At 38.4% G+C, this 20,936-nt stretch overlaps 1 protein-coding gene across 3 annotated transcripts in view; it reads left to right on the forward strand.

The window, feature by feature from the left end:
• The window catches only part of MAST2 (microtubule associated serine/threonine kinase 2), a 198,977-nt gene that overhangs the window by 21,310 nt on the left and 156,731 nt on the right, over positions 1 to 20,936 (forward strand). For all 3 annotated transcript variants that reach the window (XM_018043679.1, XM_018043683.1, XM_018043687.1), the window contains exons 2-3: positions 1,022 to 1,169; positions 4,397 to 4,539. In XM_018043679.1, the coding sequence (XP_017899168.1) occupies positions 1,022 to 1,169; positions 4,397 to 4,539 (291 nt within the window). The remainder of the gene's footprint in view (positions 1 to 1,021; positions 1,170 to 4,396; positions 4,540 to 20,936) is intronic.

The following is a 20,936-nucleotide window of genomic DNA, read 5'->3' on the forward strand; positions in this document are numbered from 1 at the left end:
ATTTGTGTCTTGTTTTTAAAATGGCAGGTAAGGTACATTTCAGTTATTTCTCCTTATGCTTCTCAGTTTTGTTTTTTTTTTTTGTACTGTTCAGGTCAGATTGATGTGCTGCTTGTCTCTGTTTGTTGTAGCTTCCTTCATTGAAATGTAAAAGATAGGCCTCACTTGCCTTTTTAAAAAATAATATTTTCTCATCTAATGCTGCTAATTAGGTGAGTGTTTGCTTTAGAATGTCTGCATCTTGATGCTTACTGGTGAGGAGGAAGTGGCATTGGGATGGAGTGGGATGGGCTAGACTAAAGGCAAAGGGAAGGCACTTCATACTGTCTGTATTGCCTCCTTTGTACTATTATACTTTTTCACTGAAAACATATATTTAGCTCCTATTATAGAAACATAAGGTCTTCCCTGGTGGCTCAGATGTGAAGAATCCTCCTGCAAAGTGGGAGACCTGGGTTCCACCCCTGGGTCAGGAAGACCTCCTGGAGGAGGGCCTGGCTACCCACTCCAGTATTCTTGCCTGGAGAATTATAAACATATGTATTATAGACATATAAAGAAGGCTCTGAGTTTTACTTCAGCATTAATTGAATGTTAGGGATATTTGTAACTTTGTGTGACAGGTATTTTATTATTTATGATTTTTAAAAAACTGAAATATGCTTTTCTTTATTGGATATACTATGACTAAAAGGAGAAAAGTAAATAAGCTTAAGTAGACATGTACTCATTATGAATAATATACCCTGTCAAAGTGCCTTATTGTGTCACCTTGAAATCTCATCCCCTATTTTTCCTTTGGGATTTTGTAATCAATGTCTCACATCATTCGTGGCACACCGAAACAGTTGTCACTAAGAAATTTGTTTCTGGCTTCAGCTGTTCAATAGGAAATATAAAATGTTGGCACTTTCTAACTGTAATGAATGTTGTGGAGATGTTTAAATACAAAGTTCTTGCACTTTCAGAAAAGACATTAAAGATTTGTGTGTTTTACTGTTTTTTCTTTTTTCCTTTGAAGGATGTGATAACTGGACGTAGTCCCCTGCTCTTCAGGAAGCTTAGTAATCCTGACATATTTTCATCCACTGGAAAAGCTAAACTTCAACGACAGCTTAGTCAGGATGACTGTAAGTTACGGAGAGGAAGCCTGGCCAGTTCTTTGTCAGGTAAGTATCTAATTTTTTTCTTTTTTTGAAGACTTTTGGGACTGTGTTGTCAATGTTTAAGGGTGAATTAACTTGGCATCCTGACAGCTTCTTCTGTGGTAATAGTCTTCTCTAGAACACTTGTGAGTAATGCTGTCTTCCTTTCTTTGCTGTTTCCTCATGGCATCTCTGAATGCTAACCTCATGAACCTGCTAGATATTTCTTGATTGACCATTATTACTGGTTATTCCCTTTCAATATGATTTTTGCTCTGTGTTTATTTCTTCAGACTTCACAAACTTTGCTGCTGCTTCTTTTCTTTTTTTTTCCTATTTCTGAAATCCATTCCAAAGGCCATAGTGTCTCCCTGCCTCTTCCATAGAAAAGTTTTAAAAGATTCCAAAGGAAAAATTAATACAAGGAAGTCATGCCTAAATAGGAAGCAATTAAAACATGGCGTGGTTTTAAGCAGTGAATAGAGTATGAAAAAAGAATCTATTTGACTTTAGTTGAAGAAGGAAAAGGAATCCTATTACATTCCTTGGCCTATAGTGAACAGTATCAATTTCTTTGTACTTTTGTTCCTTTTCAGGGCTATTCCTTTGGTTTTCTCTTCTCACCCTTCTATTGAGACTTTTATTTTGGCTCTCATGTTTTAATCACATAGAGCTGTTTCTTATTTGTTTCTTTTTCCATAGTGTTCTGCTCTTCTTTCAAGGATGTGTTTTATCTTCTCATTCCCTATGAGTAAATAGATTTTTACTCTTTTAATTAAAATTTTCTTGAAGTTTTCTTTTGTTTGGCTCAGCTGTGTCTTCACTGTGGCACATGGGGTCTTCTCTAGTTGCAGAGTGCAGGCTTTACAGGGTGTGGGCTCTCTAGCTGTGGCATGGGCTTAGTTACCCTCTGGCATGTGGGATCCTAGTTCCCTGACCAGGAATTGAACCCAGGCCCCCTGTAGTGAGAGTGCTGAGTCCTAACCCCTGGGCTGCCAGGGAATTCCCTCTTTATTCTCATTTAATGGAGTTTCCAGGGTGACAGAAGATACAAATATGTGGTCATTCAACCATCTTTAACTGGGAATATTTCTTAAAAATAGGCTCTTGAAATCATTGTAAGAATAATAATTAGAATTTTTAAGAAGTTTTTTTCCCCTGAGTTATTTGTTTACTAAACGGCTAGTTGCTCCATTTGTTCATATTGTTCCTTTTGTTTTAAGCTATTTGTGTTCCTCAAATTCTTGACATTTCTTGGTAAGCTTCAAGCCCTTACTAGTATATGGCCATGTGGGTTTTGTCTGCTGTTGTGTAAGTCTCTTTCCCCATTAGGCACTTATTTTGAAGAGAGATAGAATTGTGATACTAGCCTTTGGATATGTGAATGGGAAGTTAATAAACTAATTTTCCTTTAGGTTATATAGCTACTCATCTATCAGCAGATTGCCTGGAGAGCTTGGCAACATTTGCAGAAGGAAGAAAAGAAACTAGGCAGGCTCTATTCCGGGCTTGTGGAGGTTTTCAGTAGAGAACCAGTATTATTTTTTGTGGAGGGTTTTATGGAATGACTTCTCATTAAAGCATGCATTTGAGAGCAGACTTGAGAGAGAGCTAGATTTTTTTTTTTAAATTTTGTTTCTGATGAAAAATGTAAAATATGCCAGTTATAAAAAATTTTGAGTGCAGTAACATGCTTCATGTCAAAGTTGAAAATCTTTACTTTTTTCTCTGTTCTTTCCCTCCAAACCATTTATATATACTCCATTATATTTAAATATACATTTAAAATCTTATGTAAGTATATAAACTTTATTTTAAAAATAAAAATTAAGATCATATGCTATATACTTCCTTTCTGCTATTTTCACTCAACTGAGAACATTAAACAATTTCTCCTGACTGCAGTGTTGAGCTGCCTCATTATTTTTAATGGGTTCAGTATGTCATTATGTGGAGATATTATAATTTAATTTGTAGTGATCATTTATTTTATCCCCCATTTTATTATAGTGAGAGCATTGCTAGGGTTAACTTTCTGGTCTACTTTTGCATTTCTACAAATGGAATGCTATGTCCAGGCTTACTCAAATTAAAATTATAATAGGTTTTGCTAAATTGCCCTCCAAATAAGTTCCATCACATTTTGTTTGCAGTAAAAGGGTATGTTACAGCGAAAACAAAACCCAGACCTACTTTTTGCTCATACCTCTTTATAAGAGTGGTTATTTCTCTGATGAATAGAATTTTGCAGGAAGAAGAAGAGTTTTTAAGTAAATTGGTGATCAAATTAAAGCTAGGTGAATATGCAGGGCAGAATATTGAAGTTGAATGAGTGAATGGGTTTGGAAAAGGAGATGAGGCCAGGAAGATAATATGGATTTATGGAGGATCTTTTTAGAGTTTTAAAAGTGTAACTTAGGACTTCCCTGCCAGTCCAGTGGTTAAAGCTCTGTGCCTCCCCTGAAGGGGGTGTGGGTTCAGTCTCTGGTCAGGGAACTAAGATCTCGCATGCCACGTGGTGCTGCCAAATAAAAACAAAAAACCCTAAAAACAAAACTAAAAAAGCAACAAAAAGTGCGGCTTAATTCTTTACACAGTAGAGAGTCATGAGAAGGGGATGACAAGACCATATTTGTTTTGATTAGATCACTAGCACCAATGTGAAGAATGGTGTGAGGGAAGGGGTTGGAATAGCACTTGAACCTCAGCTAGAAAGTCATTGCAGTTCTAGGTGCTCAGTCTTTATAAATGACTTTCTTGCAGTCTTTCAGTGGGATTAAGGCATTCAGTCAACCTGGACTGAACACATGGAATCTGGCAAGAGCAGCAGAGATTCAGTGTTTGTCTTCTGGAAACCTAAGGGCCAAACTTGTCTAGGAGAAGCTTTCAGCTCCACTCTTACCACACTGAGTTGATGAGAAACTAGGTAGGATGGAAGGGACTGGAAAACTCCTGGCCTGCTAGGTTGGGCGTTAGGTTGGAACAAGCCTATTAGGTTGGAAGTTGGGCCCTGGCATGGTGGTGGATATTACAGAGCATTAAAAATCATCGACTCAGTTCAGTATTCCACTTGGATTTCTCACCACCGCCAACATAGGTGGAGTTTTTTAGAGGGCTACAGATCCTAAAATGGATGTGGAGGGGCTTCACGTTTCTTTGGATCAATGTACTTTTAATCCATTTGCTGTCATTGTATTTTTTTCATTTCGTTAATTAATAATTTGTTAATTTCCCAAACATTGTGTTTGAAGGTAAGCAGCTGCTCCCCTTGTCCGGCAGTGCACACAGCAGCGTGGGGCAGGTGACTTGGCAGTCTTCAGGAGAAGCGTCTAACCTGGTGCGGATGAGGAATCAGTCCCTTGGACAGTCTGCGCCTTCGCTTACCGCTGGCTTGGTGAGTGTTAGTACAGATGCTCCCTTCCTCTGTGAACGGATCCTTGATTGTCTTTTGTCATTACCACAGCTATTTTTTTCCTTTAGAGTTTGGCTAGATTAATTTCTCAAAGCAAACAATGGAAAAGAATGGAATTTAATAGAGTATATTCTGAATGTGCTCTCATGTTGTCACTGGTACTGACTATGTAATGAGAGTCAATAAAAAGATTCAGTATGATTTTAACTTTAATGAATAAATTTCCTGAGAAAGAGCTTTCTTATGGAAATGATTCTGAATCTTGTGAAGTTGTGTTGCTTCCGTATGTAGCTCTGTGGTATACATATTTAGTACGTGTGGATAGGGAACATGTTTTGCACAGAGTAGGCACTTCAGTATATATTAGGTGAAAGAATGAGCTTCTTCTTTGTCTAGCTTTGTATAGTAGACAAGACCTAACAGGTTAAGCTGTCTAGTCTGGGCCAGTTGTTTTCTTGCCTGTTGTTGCGTCTTGTACCCTTTTACCCTCAGTGGCCCTGCCTCTTTACTTAGGGAATCCGTTGACTTTCTATTGATCTCAACCCTCTTTCCTCCATCTGTAAGACAAGGCAGACTAGTAATTTTCAGGATATGATAACAGAAGCATGTTCCCATTAAGATGAGTTCATCTACTCTTTGGGACCATAAAGCTTTTGGGTTGGCATATAGGGAGTAGAAAGCTTTGTTCATTTGTTCATCCAAGAAAATGGGGATAGGGGAAGAAGTCTTCTTATAGCAGTGGGAAGTTAGTTTTTGGATCAAAAGATTTCTTGATATGACCTGAGGTTTGTGATTTTAGGCTATAGGGATAATTGGCATCATTTGTGGAACTTCCCCGACTTTTTATTTTGAAAATATCAAACTTACATAAAAATGGAAAGAATGGCAATTAAACTTGCTTAGATTGACCAATTTGGTTGTAACTTTATATTTTGTCACATTTGTTTTATCTGTGTGTATATGTATATATTTTTTCCCTGAATATTTCAAAGCAAGTAACAAACATTATGCTATCTCACCCTCAAGTATTTTTCCTAAGATCAAGGGATAGTCTCCTAAATAACCACAATATATAATGGACCCTTGAACAACAGGGAGTTGAACTGAGTGGGCCTAATTATATATGGATTTTTTTCCCATTAATACTACCAGATCCATGGTTGGTTGAATCCTGGAATGCAGAACTGTGGATAGGGAGGACCAGCTGTAAATTTATACTTGGATTTTCCACTGCATGGGGTTGGGGAGGGATTGGGAGATGTCAGCACCTCCAACCCTTGTGTTGTTCAAGAGTCATCTATATTACCAGATCCAAGAAGTTTAACATAAGTTTAATTTTAAAAAATTCAGATTTCTCCACTTGTTTTCAACATGTCTTTTAAAGCCCCACCTCTCTCCTCTTTTAACCTCTGGAACTTAAAAAAATCCATGCACCATCATAGAGATTTTGATCCAGTGGGTTTGGAGTGGTCCCAGGCATCCGTATTTGCTTTAAATGCACTCTTTTGAGAACTGCTGCCATTAAGGTAAAGCTGAATGTTTCATTTTAAGGTGGTTTGTTGCAGAGGAAATTACTGGACTGAGTTTGCTGAATTCCTAGCCTAACAATTGAAGTAGAATATTCCTGAATTAATTTCTTTTTAAAAAAGCTTATTGAAATATAATTCACATATTATAAAATTACTCATTTAAACCGTACAATTCAGTGATTTTTAGTATATTCATAGATGCAGCCATCACTGGAGTCAGTTTTAGAATATTTTCATCATATCAGGAAGAATTCTTAGACCCTTTAGCTATCATCTTATTTTCATCTCTCTCTAGCCCTCAGTTCAGTCCAGTTCAGTCGCTCAGTCGTGTCCGACTCTCTGTGACCCCATGAGTCGCAGCACACCAGGCCTCCCTGTCCATCACCAACTCCCGGAGTTCACTCAGACTCACGTTTATCGAGTCAGTGATGCCATCCAGCCATCTCATCCTGTCATCCCCTTCTCCTCCTGCCCCCAATCCCTCCCATCATCAAAGTCTTTTCCAGTGAGCCAACTCTTCGCATGAGGTGGCCAAAGCCCTATGTAACCACTAATATACTTTCTGCCTGCATAGATTTACCTATTCTGTCCATTTCATATAAATTGAATCCTGTAATATGTGGCCTTTTGTAATTGGCTTCTTCCATTAAAATGATGTTTTTAAGGTTCCTCCATTGTGTAGCATGTATTAGTATGTCATTCTTTTTTACCACTGAATAATATTCCATTGTATGAATATACCATATTTTATGTTTGTCGGTTGATTGACATTTGGGTTGTTTTTTCCTTTAGACTATTAAGAATAATGAACATTTGTTTACAGTGTTCATATGGACAGTTTTCGTTTCGTTTTTCTTGGGAGTGGAATTACTCGGTCTTATGATGACTGTTTAAATACAGCAGTGTTTGATAAACTGCAGTGTACGATGATTTTGGTTTCTTCACATCTTCATCAGCATTTGTTATTGTCTGTCTTGATTTTAGTCATCCTAGTGGTTCTGAAGTGATATCTGTGGTTTTGATTGGTGTTTTCCTAATGACAGTAAGCATCCTTTTATGTGATTATCAGCCCTTTGTATATCTTCTTTGAAGAAATGTCTATTCAGACTCTTTGCTCATTTTAAAAATTGGGTTGTCTTTTTATGGGTGTGTAAAATAATTATTTCTCTAGAACTGAATCTAGTTATGTCTTTTTTCCCAGGGATCTGCCTTTTATTTCCTCTTGTGCTTTTCTTCCTCAGCAATTTACTTATGGTAACCTCAGGTTAGTTCCTCCTTTTCCATTCTTGTAATCAAGGATTTCCAGTTGAATATTTTATGTTTGATGGCACATTTGATAGTTAGTGTTGAATACTTTCCTTGCTTTGACTTACTGTACACTGAATATACCTTGATGCCATCCCAGCTTCTGTGGCATTTCTAAAAAAGTCTGTCCTATAATGTATTCTTGTTGTTAATAGAATTATGGCCATATACAGCCCACAGACCCATATACAGTCCACAGACCCAGCCTCCAGAGAATTTTTGGGTCTACAAGATTCACATATAACAAAAAACCAATTTAAAAGTAATAAGACAACATTTAATAGAATAAGGAACTAAGGGGACAAGAATTGTCCTGGGTGTAATGACTGGGGAGATAATTTGCAAGAGGTTACATTTGACCAGAGTCTGGAGAACGATTAGCCAAAAGCCTGAGTGTAGCAACTATTTTCATTTTGAGGCCATCTGGGTGATTGTGTTTGTGAGGAGATTTTTGGACTTCTCCCTCATTTCCTAGTGAGAGGATTTCTCTGAATGTCCATTTTCCCTGTATATGTAGAAACTATGATTCCAATTAGTGGTTTCCAAAGCATGTATAAAAAGAATCATCCAATCATATTACTATATTGTATGTTCCTAGGAATAGGGAAAAACTTAGATGGCATCTTGTCTAAGATTAGTTATTCATCTTAAAATATATGTATGGTTCGATCCCTTGTTTGGGAAGATTCCTTAGAGAAGAAAATGGCAATTCACTCCAGTATTCTTGCCTGAAAAATCCCATAGACAGAGGAACCTGATGGGCTACGGTCCATGGGTTGCAAAGATTCAGACACGACTGAGTGTGGCACATATTTGTTCAGGAACCGTTGACCAAAACCTCTTACCTAGCCCAGGCACAATGATACCTGCTTGCCTGAATTGTCTCACAACTGGAGGTTCCCATAAAGAACTCAGTGCTGCTCCCCAAAACTAACCTGGAGAATTTGGGAGGGCCAAAAGGAGGAGGGAGGAGATGGTGTGTCCTGCCAACTGTCCAGAAGCCCTCACACTGTAATCCATCTTGGCTGAGAGATGCACAGGCCACCAGGAAGGACTCTGAGTCAGATGAAGTTTGGGCCAAGCAAGATGTTTGGCCGGAGACAACCCGGAAACTAATCCTGTTACTGTAAAACCTGAGACTGCGAGCCATGTGGCAGAGCAGTTCTCCTGGGTTCCCTTACCCTGCTGCTCTCCACCTGGGTGTTCATTCCCAATAAAGTTTTTTGCTTTTTGCCAGCATGTGTCTCCTTGGACAGTTCATTTCCAAGTGTTGGACAAGAGCCTTACTCTTGGGCCCTGGAAGGGGTCCACCTTCCTACTATATATATATATATATATATATCCTTATATACTATAAATTATATGATACATATATCTTATCATATAACATATAACATATATATATAACATATAACATATATATATAAGAATATATATATATATAATCTTTAAGGTTAATTTCTGCTTTGCTTTCTCATGAATATGCCGAGAAGTATCTGCAACTTTGATCTTTGTCTAAGACACACTCATCTGTTTATTCTGCCTCTGTGTTCCCCTAAACCAGTTCTTCAGTTGTTAACTAGCACCATGACCTGCCTTCCCTGCCCCGATAGCCCAAAACCAGAGTCCTGGAAGTCTATTTTGACTCTTCCTTTCCCTTACTCTCCCCACTCCAGTCACCCAATGAATCCTAGCTCCAAACATTTCTAACATGTCTACCTTTTTTCACCTTAGAATTTTTTCACCAGTCTAAGCCACATTTGCAATCTCTTTGATCATTGCTGGGATCTCATTACTGTTAATTCATTCTTCCTTTCTAATCACTCTCCACTCTAAAGTCTATTCTTTCAAAAACAAAATCTGATCTTGTCTATTCTTTTTTCTTTTAGTTTTATTTTCTAAATTTTCATTTGGTTAAAATTTATCCAGCATCAATGTTTAAAATGTTTCCATAGCTTCCTGTAACAATTATCATAAAATACAATAATCAGTAATTATTGAGTGGATGAATTTTCATTCAGGTCAGTTCAGTTGCTCAGTTGTGTCCAACTCCTTGTGACCTCATGAATTACAGCACGCCAGGCCTCCCTGTCCATCACCATCTCCCGGAGTTCACTCAGAGTCATGTCCATCAAGTCAGTGATGCCATCCAGCCATCTCATCCTCTGTTGTCCCCTTCTCCTCCTGCCCCCAATCTCTCCCAGCATCAGAGTCTTTTCCACTGAGTCAGCTCTTCGCATGAGGTGGCCAAAGTACTGGAGTTTCAGGTTTAGCATCATTCTTTCCAAAGAAATCCCAGGGTTGATCTCCTTCAGAATGGACTGGTTGGATCTCCTTGCAGTCCAAGGGACTCTCAGGAGTCTTCTCTAACACCACAGTTCAAAAGCATCATTTCTTCAGCACTCAGCTTTCTTCAAAGTCCAACTCTCACATCCATTCATGACCACAGGAAAAACCATAGCCTTGACTAGACGGACCTTAGTCAGCAAAGTAATGTCTCTGCTTTTGAATATGCTGTCTAGGTTGGTCATAACTTTTCTTCCAAGGAGTAAGCATCTTTTAATTTCATGGCTGCAGTCTCCATCTGCAGTGATTTTGGAGCCCCCAAAATAAAGTCTGACACTGTTTCCACTGTTTCCCCATCTATTTCCCATGAAGTGATGGGACCAGATGCCATGATCTTCGTTTTCTGAATGTTGAGCTTTAAGCCAACTTTTTCACTCTCCTCTTTCACTTTCATCAAGAGGCTTTTTAGCTCCTCTTCACTTTCTGCCATAAGGGTGGTGTCATCTGCATATCTGAGGTTATTGATATTTCTCCCGCCAATCTTGATTCCAGCGTGTGCTTCTTCCAGCCCAGCGTTTCTCATGATGTACTCTGCATATAAGTTAAGTAAGCAGGGTGACAATATACACCCTTGACACACTCCTTTTCCTATTTGGAACCAGTCTGTTGTTCCATGTCTAGTTCTAACTGTTGCTTCCTGACCTGCATATAGGTTTCTCAAGAGGCGGGTTAGGTGGTCTGGTATTCCCATCTCTTTCAGAATTGTCCACATTTTATTGTGATCCACACAGTCAAAAGCTTTGGCATAGTCAATAAAGCAGAAATAGATGTTTTTCTGGAACTCTTTTGCTTTTTCGATGATCCAGCAGATGTTGGCAATTTGATCTCTGGCATTAGCAAATTGTCAATGAGAAATTGAGACCACAGATGGAAAGATGAGGCTTGGATGATTTTTCTCTGAAATCAGCCTATTGGTTTCAAGTAATTTATACTGAGGTTGACCTAACCCATGAAGAGTGCCAAACATTCAGATTTTAATAGAAGGGCTATACATACCAGGAATCTCTTAATTGATAGCGTTTGACTAATTCTTTCTTTATTGGCAGACATGACCTTCTCAGGACTGACGCATGCGTGCCAAGTTGCTCAGTCGTGTCTGACTCTTTGCAACCCCATGGACTGTAGCCTTTTAGGCTCCTCTTTCCATGGAATTCTCCAGGCAAGAATACTGGAGTGGGTTGCCATATCTTTCTCCAGGGAATCTTCCCCACCCACAGATCGAACCCATGTCTCTTGCATCTCCTGCATTAGCAAGCGAACTCTTTACCAACTGTGGTTATAGGAATTGTCATTTACAAAGAATGGCTCTTTCCATCATCGTGTTCCTAGTTGACATGTAACGTTGTACCTGGTACATAGTAGGCAATGTATAATTACTCACTGAAGGAGTAAAGGACTTTTGGAATACCTTTGCTAATATAATTGCTGGTTGGATTAACACTGTTTGAAATATAATGTCCACAAAAGAAGGTTGATTTAATGTGTTGGTACCAGCTTGAAATGATGTCACACAGACCTCTATTCTTGTCCTTGTCCTATTTGCCATTTTAATCAATTTCTTGGATAAAGACACTGAAGAAATTACTTATTACATATGCTGATGGCACATTTCCGTTGTTGAATGTTACATTCAGTTAGAGCCTCACAAACAAATGACGGTTCAAGAAGAACCAGCACAATGAGATTTAACAGAGAGAAAAGTCACCTTTGAAAAGCCAAGCTCAGCACTGGACTGAAGGACTTACCTGGTGGTACACTGAGTAGGAATCTGCCTGATGCAGGGGACACCGATTCGATCTCTGGTCTGAGAAGATTCCACATGCCATGGGCAACTAAAGCCTGTGTGCCGCAATTACTGAGCCCACGCTCCAGCTGCAATTGCTGGAGCTTGTGTGCTCTAGAGCCCATGAGCCACAACTAATGAGCCTCTGGTCCACAACTACTGAAGCCCACACGTCCTAGAGCCCACAAGCCACAGCTGCTGAATCCTTACAGTGGAAGCATGGAATTCTAACCATTGGACAGCCTGGGAATTTACTATTATTGTTTTTATTTATTTATTCGGTTGCATTGGGTTTTAGTTGTAGTGCGTGAGCTTGGTGGTTGCAGCCCAACTAAGCATGGGCTAGGTTGCCTCTCGGCATGTGGGATCTTTGTTTCCAACCCGTGATCAAAACTGGGTCTCCTGACTTGGAAGGTGGATTCTTAACCACTGGATCACCAGGAAAGTCCCTGTTATTGTATTCTTAACCTAGTGTTTCAGACCTTTTTTGAGGTGACATTATTGGGGTATGCTTTTGAGGTAATTGAGAATCCAAGGGACTTGCCTGGTGGTCCAGTGGTTAAGACTCTGGGCTTCAGTGCAGGGTTCAGTCCCCTGTCAGGTAAGTAAAATCCCAGATGCTTCATGGTGTGGCCTAAGAAAGCAATCCAAGATACTCCTTACAACCTTTGTCCATGTTTCTCAACTCGTATGATTATTCTTTAATTTTCACACATGGCTTCAAAGAGAAATACCATAGTTTTCAGAGCTGTATATGGTTGTGTCACCACCACCACCAAAATCATGATACAGATAAAGAAAATCATGGTATGGAAATTTCTGTCACCCTGAAATGTTCCCTTGTGTCGTCCCTTTACAATCAATTCTTTCCCCTGCCAGCCCTTGGCAAACACTAACCTGCTTTCTGTCACTGCGATTTTTTTTTGGTCTTTTCAAGAATTTCTTGTAAATGGAATCATACAGCATGTGATCTTTTGTGTTTGACGTCTTTCACTTACCATAATGGTTTTGAGATTCATCCACATTGTTTTTGAGCATTGGTAGTTCCTTTTTATTGATGAAACAATTCCATTGGTCTGGGTATATCAGACTTTGTTTATTCACCAGTTGTTGATCATTTGGATTGTTTCTCATTTTTTGCCTGTTGTGGAGAAAACTGCTATGAAAGTTTGTGTACAAGTATTTGTGTGGACTTATGCTTTCATTTCTGCTGGGCAAATACCTACGAATGAGATTCCTGGAATATATGTCAAGTGTATGGTGTATGTTTATCTAGATGAGAAACTGGCATTTTTGCATTCCCACCAGCAGTTGTTCCACATCCTTTTCAGTACTGAGTATTGTCATTTTAATTTTAGCCATTCTAATGTGTGTGTAGGGGTATCTCATTGTGGTTTTAATTTGCATATCCCTGATGACTAGTGAGGCTGAAAAGCAATTCAGCCTCATTAGTCATCAGGGATATATATATATATATATATATATATATATATACTTTTTTTTTAATAAATTAAGTTTTTATTCAAAATTAAAAGCAGAATTTTAAAGAAACTTTTATAAATTACGTAAAAGACAGTTAAAAGGGACAATCACAAGTCTGCAAAAATAATTACAAAAGTATCTAAGGCAAAAAAAAAGAACCAGTATCTAAGGCAGCATGAATACAGATCATGTCACAGCATGGTGACCTAACTGTGATATAAATAAGACGTAACTAACATTTGTACCAAGACCAGAATTTTTTTAAAAAGCAATGCAGAACTAAGCTTCTCAAGTTATGTTTTGAGCTTCACTCAGATCCTTAATGGGTTTACACTATGTCATTGTTTTAAACACATCATGTCAAACTATAAATTACATAGATGTGATTGTTTGAATTACTTGTTCAGATCTTCTGTCCTTTAAAAATTTTAGGTTGTTTGTCTTCTTATTATTGAATGTTATGAGTTCTTTGTATATTCTGGATTCAAATTATATATCAGTTCAGTTCAGTTCAGTCTCTCAGTGGTGTCCGTCTCTTTGCAACCCCATGAACCGCAGCACACCAGGTCTCCCTATCATCAACTCCCGGAGTCCACCCAAATCCATGTCCATTGAGTCGGTGATGCCATCCAATCATCTCATCCTCTGTCGTCCCCTTCTCCTCCTGCCTTCAATCTTTCCCAGCATCAAGGTCTTTTCAAATGAGTCAGCTCTTTGCATCAGGTGGCCAAAGTATTGGAGTTTCAGCTTCAGCATCAGTCTTCCAATGAATATTCAGGATTGATTTCCTTTAGGATGGACTGACTGGTTGGGTCTCTTTGCAGTCCAAGGGACTCTCAAGAGTCTTCTCCAACACCACAGTTCAAAAGCATCAATTTTTTGGCACTCAGCTTTCTTTACAGTCCAACTCTCACATCCATACATGACCACTGGAAAAACATAGCCTTGACTAGACAGACCTTTGTTGGCAAAGTAATGTCTCTGCTTTTGAATATGCTGTCTAGGTTAGTCATAACTTTCCTTCGAAGGAGTAAGCGTCTTTTAATTTCATGGCTGCAGTCACCATCTGCAGTGATTTTGGAGCCCAGAAAAATAAAGTCAGCCACTGTTTCCACTGTTTCCCCATCTATTTCCCCATGGGACCGGATGCCATGATCTTCATTTTCTGAATATTGAGCTTTAAGCCAACTCTTCTTTCACCTTCATCAAGAGGCTCTTTAGTTCTTCTTCACTTTCTGCCATATGCTAAGTATTTCTCCCTGTCTGTGGCTTATGTTTTCATTTTCTTATCACTGTTTTATACAAAAGTCTATATATAAAAATAGGCAAAGATCAACTGTATTTCTCTAACACAATGAAATTGAAATTACTATTTATAATTGCTTACAAATGAAATAAAGAGAAATTTTGAAAAGTTATTTGCAAGACCAGTACATTTTATTTTTTTTAAGACCAGTATATTTTAAAGTACAAAACATTACTGAGAGAATTTTTAAAAGACTTAAATGATTGGAAAATATATGTTTATGGATTGGAAGACTCAGTGTCATTAAGATGTAAATTCTCTTATTGATCTATAAATTCAGTGCACTTCCAATCAAAACCCAAGCAGTATTTTTCAGAAATTGACAACATGATTTCACATTTATATTGAAATGGAAAGGGCCTAAAATAACCAAAACAATATTAAAAAAGAAGACCAGAGTTGAAGGAATCATCCCACCTGATTTTATGAATCTCTATAAAGGAGATCAGTCCTGGGTGTTCATCATTGGAAGGACTGATGTTAAAGCTGAAACTCCAGTAGTTTGGCCAGCTGATGCAAAGAGCTGACTCATTTTAAAGGACCCTGATGCTGGGAAAGATTGAGGGCAGGAGGAGAAGGGGATGACAGAGGATGAGATGGTTGGATGGCATCACCGACTCAGTGGACATGGGTTTAGGCGGACTCCGGGAGTTGGTGATGGACAGGGAGGCCTGGCGTGTTGTGGTTCATGGGTTACAAAGAGTCGGACATGACTGAACGACTGAACTGAACTGAAAGGTACACTAATCAACATTGTGATCTTGGTATAAAGATAAACACACAAATCACTGAAACAGAATTGAAAATGTAGAAATAGACAAATATGCAGGGTAATTTAATGGTAAAAGTCATTCCAACAAATGGTGGCAGAACAGTTTACATGGGGAAACAAAATGCACCTTGATCCTTACCCCATGCTATATATAAAAATTAAGTTGAAGTGGGTAATTGACAGTTGTAAGAGCTGAAGGTATAAAGGAAAACAGGAGAAAGTCTGTGATTTGGGATGAGGCAAAGGTTTCTCAGGGCACAAAAAGCACAAGCCATAAGAAGGAAAAAGTGTGATTTTATCAAGTAGTATAAAATATTGAAGTGTTCAATATATTAAGAATTGTAGGAGTACATGTTTTAAAAAGTGCATTCACTGCCTATTAATTGAGAATCCCTCTCCTTCCATTCTTGGTTTCTTTCTTTTTTGTAAGAGGAATGTGTTTCTGATGCCACCTAGTGTCTTTTCAAAGGTATGAGAATAAGGTTTCATCAGTTCAGTTCAGTTGCTCAGTCGTGTCCGACTCTTTCTGACCCCATGAACCACAGCATGCCAGGCCTCAGTATTCATCACCAACTCCCGGAGTTTACCCAAACTCGTGTCCATCAAGTCCAATGCCATTCAACCATCTCATCCTCTGTCATCCCCTTCTCCTCCTGCCCTCGATCTTTCCCAGCATCAGAGTCTTTTCCAGCTCTTCGCATCGGTGGCCAAAGTATTGGGAGTTTCAGCTTCAACATCAGTCCTTCCAGTGAATACCCAGGACTGATCTCCTTTAGGATGGACTGGTTGGACCTCCATAAGAGCTTTTAAAATAAAAGTTGGGAAACTTTCATGAGATTTCAACAGAATATTAGCAGTCTGATTGCTTGTTCTCAAGAATATTTTTGAGAAGCCAAAGAATAGGCTAATTATCTTACCTGAACAAATTTCGAGCTGAATTTTATAAACATTTTTATATCTTTGTGATAATTTGTAAAGAATGTAAGATGTACAGCTTCAAAAATAGTGGTTTCCATATTTTAAAAAAGCATTTAAAATTTAAAAAATTTTAGATAAATTAGTTGATTGATTAGGACTATTGGAAGACATCTTATTGAATTTATTAAGAGTTAGAATAAATGACAGTGTTTATGCAAGTATTTCATAAAGAAAAAAGGATTATTAAATCACCAGTTAAAAGTTATAGCTACAGATTTTGTTCTGTTTTGTTTTTGTTTTAAATTTTTTACAGAAAGTCTTTTAAATTGTACCATTAATGCTGTGTATTGCTGTGTATAAGTGTAACAGTGCTGAGGAAAGATTGAAAGGTGTTGATATTGGTACATTCTGTCATGTAAAGAAAGTAGAATTACTGGAGATATTTGAATGGGAGTAGGCTTCCCTGGTGGCTCAGACAGTAAAGAATCTGCCTACAATGCGGGGGATGTGGGTTTGATCCCTGGGTCTGGGGAAGATACCTGGGTTGGGAATATCCCTTGGAGAAGGGAATAGGGAATGGCAGCCCACTCCAGTATTCTTACCTGGAGAATTCTATGGAGAGAGGAGCTTGGCAGGCTATAGTTCGTGGGGTCTCAACGAGTTGGACATGACTGAGTGACTAACACACACATACGCACATTTGAGTTGGGGTAGAGAGCTAATCTTTACTAGACCTTATACTTGGATTCTTTTACATATATTATCCTTTATTTTCTCTGGAACATAAATTTTCTTCTTGTAAGGTAGACATAGTTACCTTATTTTATAGGTGAGGAAATTCAGACCTGCAGAGAGATATTTATTTGTCCATTCATTCCACAAATATTTATGAGGTACCCACTATGTATCACCACTGTACTGGATGCTGGTAATTCAACAGTGAACAATACAAAGTAAAGTACTTTGCTGTAGGCTAGTGGGTGAATATTAGAATAGGGATTCAAAACTGGGTCTGACTCTGAGGTCTGTTTCAAGACTTGTAGGTAAGTAGAGAGGAAAGTCTTCAGCAAGTTGGAAAATTTGAATTGCATTTTTTTGCTTTGACTTGATACTCTATTTTCTCAACAATTCAGATACTGAAGATTTTAATCAGGATTACATATAGGTAAAATTTTACTTCATTTTGATTACATAAAAATTTCTCTTTTAAGTTAAAAAGACTTTCTCTTCTTTGGAGTATGCAAATGAAGTTGAAAATATGTTTAATTTTATTCTCCATAAAATGGTTCTGGCTGGAAAAGGAACAGACAAATTATAATAAAGAGATATAGGCAAGAAGTGAAATGGCAATACATACATAGCGCCTTTTCCTTGATAATAACCTGGTGCTGTTACCAACCCTAGGCCTGAAAGGGTGAGGGGAGGAAGTGACCCTTGGAACTTGGAGACAGAGGAGGCTGTGTACAGAGGTGACCTGACAGCATGACTTGTCATTGTGTGATACAGCCTAACACAACCCTGCAGCGATTAACCCTGGAGAAAAGTCTCCGCCACTCTCTCCCTTACCATCTGTTCTCTCTCCCATCTCCTGCTGGTGCTACCTATTGGCTGAACCCATTTGAATGAAGAGGGCAAGGGACGTGGTTCGTAATGAGCCTGCATTTGGGGTACAGTGAATGATCTGGAGCGACAAATGGATGGTATCTTGTACATCTTGCAAATATTTTAAACGATGAGCCTATTTATAATTTTGACTATGAATTATGTTAAGTTATATTACAGTTTTATTCAAAGCACTGCTAATTTTCTTTTTGGTAAACCTTTTTTTGAGTGTGTCTTCATCCCAGAAACCTTCTCTTATAGTTCAGAAATTCTGTCATTATACAGTTCTCTCTGGTTCATTAAAATAAATGTAAATGTAGCATTTATTCTGCCTTAAATTTGTGTGTGTAAAAACTTAAGTTCTTTAAAAAAAAATAGCAAATAGCAGTTATTGTGTAAACTTTTCATAAATTCTGTTTTCAAATGGGAAATCAAAGTACTTGATATGTCTCTTGGATTCTTATTTGGAATATATTGTTCCCCTTGCTTAGACTGTTCAGTCAACTTCTGCGCATCTTTTAAGATTCAGTTCAATGATTCCCTCTATTCTGAAGACTTTTGTGACTCCCCCATCCTGAACAGAGTTTTTAAACTTTATTTTTAGCACAGTTAAACCTTATACAACCTTTCTTTCTCTGTGTAGGTGGTAGGCTCCAAGAATGTGAATGAAGATTGAGAGTGGTTTAACTAGTTGCCACCGATAGAAGATACATTGCTTTGTACAGATTGCTTTACTTTCCTGTAATGCTTTTTCTTTGTAAGATGGGAATAAAAAAATATCTAAAATAGTTATTATTTTTTTGTCTTAAATATTAAATGAATTTGTAGATGTAAAGTTTAGAACAATGCTTGGTACATAGTAAACTCTAGGAGACATTAGATAATGATATGATTATTGTTTAAATCTTCTCTCACCTGATAGTCTTTACGTGCATGTTTCTCTTTACACTTGGATTCCAGACCATCGCACAATGCATAGCATGTAGTGGGTTCCTGTAAACGTTTGCACAGTGAATTGGTTTTGAGTATTCTGATATTCTTATTGTATTAAACATTTAATTTCTAAAATTGTGAATAGTTGTTTTACTGAAAGCATTATGAAGATTACTTTCAACATCCTTCTCTCCATGAACATGCCTCTTTATTTTTCTTTCCTCAGGGTTAACATTTGTAAATATTTGCTGGGAATCTTGGTAGAAGATTCCATCTATCACTAGATTTTATGTAGTTTGGAAATTTATTTTGGCTGTGCTGGGTCTTCATCGCTGTGCACAGGCTTTTCTCTGGTTGTGGCAAGCGGGAGCTTCTCGCTAGTGGTGCCCAGGCTTCTCGTGGTGGTGGCTTCTCTCTGTTGCAAAGCTCAGGCTCTAGGGCATGCAGGCTTCAGTGGCTGTGGCACTCAGGCTTAGTTGTTCTGCAGCATGTGGGATCCTCTTGAACCAGGGATCGAACCTGTGCTTCCTGCATCGGCAGGCAGATTGTTAACCTCTGGATCACCAGGGAAGTTGGATTATAAACTTTTTGATAGCAAGGTTAGTTTCTTACAAAAATTTCCTTCCATTCACTGCCTCTTGCAATAGCCATCTAACATAATATTTGCTGTTTATCTGTAGTAGTTGAGTCAACAAACGTCAGGTGAAATGAGTTTTTCTAAACATTATCTGCTTATGCTGTATAACTCAGGTCTTTTTGTGGTATATAACTCACAGCTTCCAAGTGAGTTGTCATTCTGCATTTTTGCAATGTGTCTTTTCTCATCTGTAGAATATCTAGAGTACAAAACTGGTTCAAGAGTGTGCAGGCTGGTGGCCTTGGAAGAGAGGAATGTTAAGAAAGAGTAGTGTGCTGTGCAGAAAAGAGTTAATAAGGCCTGAGATTGCTGTCCTTAAAAAGGCATCCAAGATTGGCCCTTGGTTAGCATCTGGAAACGCATGGTAAACTGCTTCTTACACTGATAAAGTTTTCCTAAAATGATAAGAGTGACTGGCTGTGTTTGAACTATCCAAAGAATGTGAGTATCTGTTTTCCTGGAGGCCTGGAATTTTGGTATGCAGTAGGCAGAGTGTACCTACGTAACCAGCTCCAGTAAAAACCTGGAGCACTGAGTCTGATGAACTTCACTAGTAGGCAGTACTTAGTGTGCGTTGTCAAAATCTCTTGCTGGAGGAATTAAATGTGCCTGTGTATCTTCACTGGGAGAGAACTCTTGAAAGCTTGCCTCCATTTTCCTCCAGACTTTGTCATGTACCTTTTCTCCTTGCCGATTTTGTTTTGTTTCCTTTTTCTGTAGTAAGTCTTAGTCATGAGTACAAGTATATGCACAGTCCCCTGAGTCCTCCTAGAGAGTTGTTAAACCTAGGGGTGGCCTTAAGGGTCCCTGACAAAGGTAGCCTTTGAAGGGTTTGTGGGAATGGCCAAAGGTAGCTCCCTAGATTTACATTAATGGTTGGGGTCGAAGATTGTTTTAGGTGCAGTACACACACACACACACACACACACACACACACACTCTTATGGCTGATTCACATTGTATGACAGAAACCAGCACAAGATTGTAAAGCTTTATTTAAGTATAACCTCCAATTTAAAAAAAAATTGTCTTGGAATTTCCATCTTATATCCCCATACTTGCCAAATTATTTTGTACCACATAAAATGACAACCAAATTTTGGAGCCCATGCTTGTGTGTGGGTGTGTAGAGTAAACATGATTTACTACTGTGCTAAGTGAGGAAGAATTGTAGGAAAAATTGTGACTTAAAATATTCCATCAGTGTTTAACATATGAAATGCATATATAATAAGCATCTTTATAGTAATGTAAACACTGATAAGTTAAGGTGAACTTGTGGTAATCCAACTGATCTGTGATCTATGTGAAACTAATATGCAGATTTCAGCCTAAGCTGCTTATTACCTAGAAGCATGTCTTCAACTGTTGTAGACCCTGTGAAATAATCTTGCTCTATAGAATGTTGTAAAGTTAGAGGTAAATTGACCAAAGTATACATTCTCTGGGCAGAGAGCTATAAAACAGAGATAAATCAGGGTAATGTATCTATGGACTTTCAGGGTCCCTTCCAAAATCTCATCTGGTTTAGGTTAGAACTGAAGCATGCTATATCTGCCTATTGTCTGGATTTTTATTCAGCAAGTAATGTTTTTTAGTATCCACATGGTGTCAGGATTTGGGATGAATGGGCTTCCCTGGTGGCTCAGACAGTAAAGAATCTACCTGCAATACTGGAGACCTGGGTTCAGTCCCTGGGTTGGGAAGATCCCCTGGAGGGATGCCTGGGAACCCACTCCAGTATTCTTGCCTGGAGAATTCCCATG

The sequence above is a fragment of the Capra hircus genome, chromosome 3 (genome assembly GCF_001704415.2).
Source record: "Capra hircus breed San Clemente chromosome 3, ASM170441v1, whole genome shotgun sequence".
Classification (NCBI taxonomy): domain Eukaryota; kingdom Metazoa; phylum Chordata; class Mammalia; order Artiodactyla; family Bovidae; genus Capra; species Capra hircus.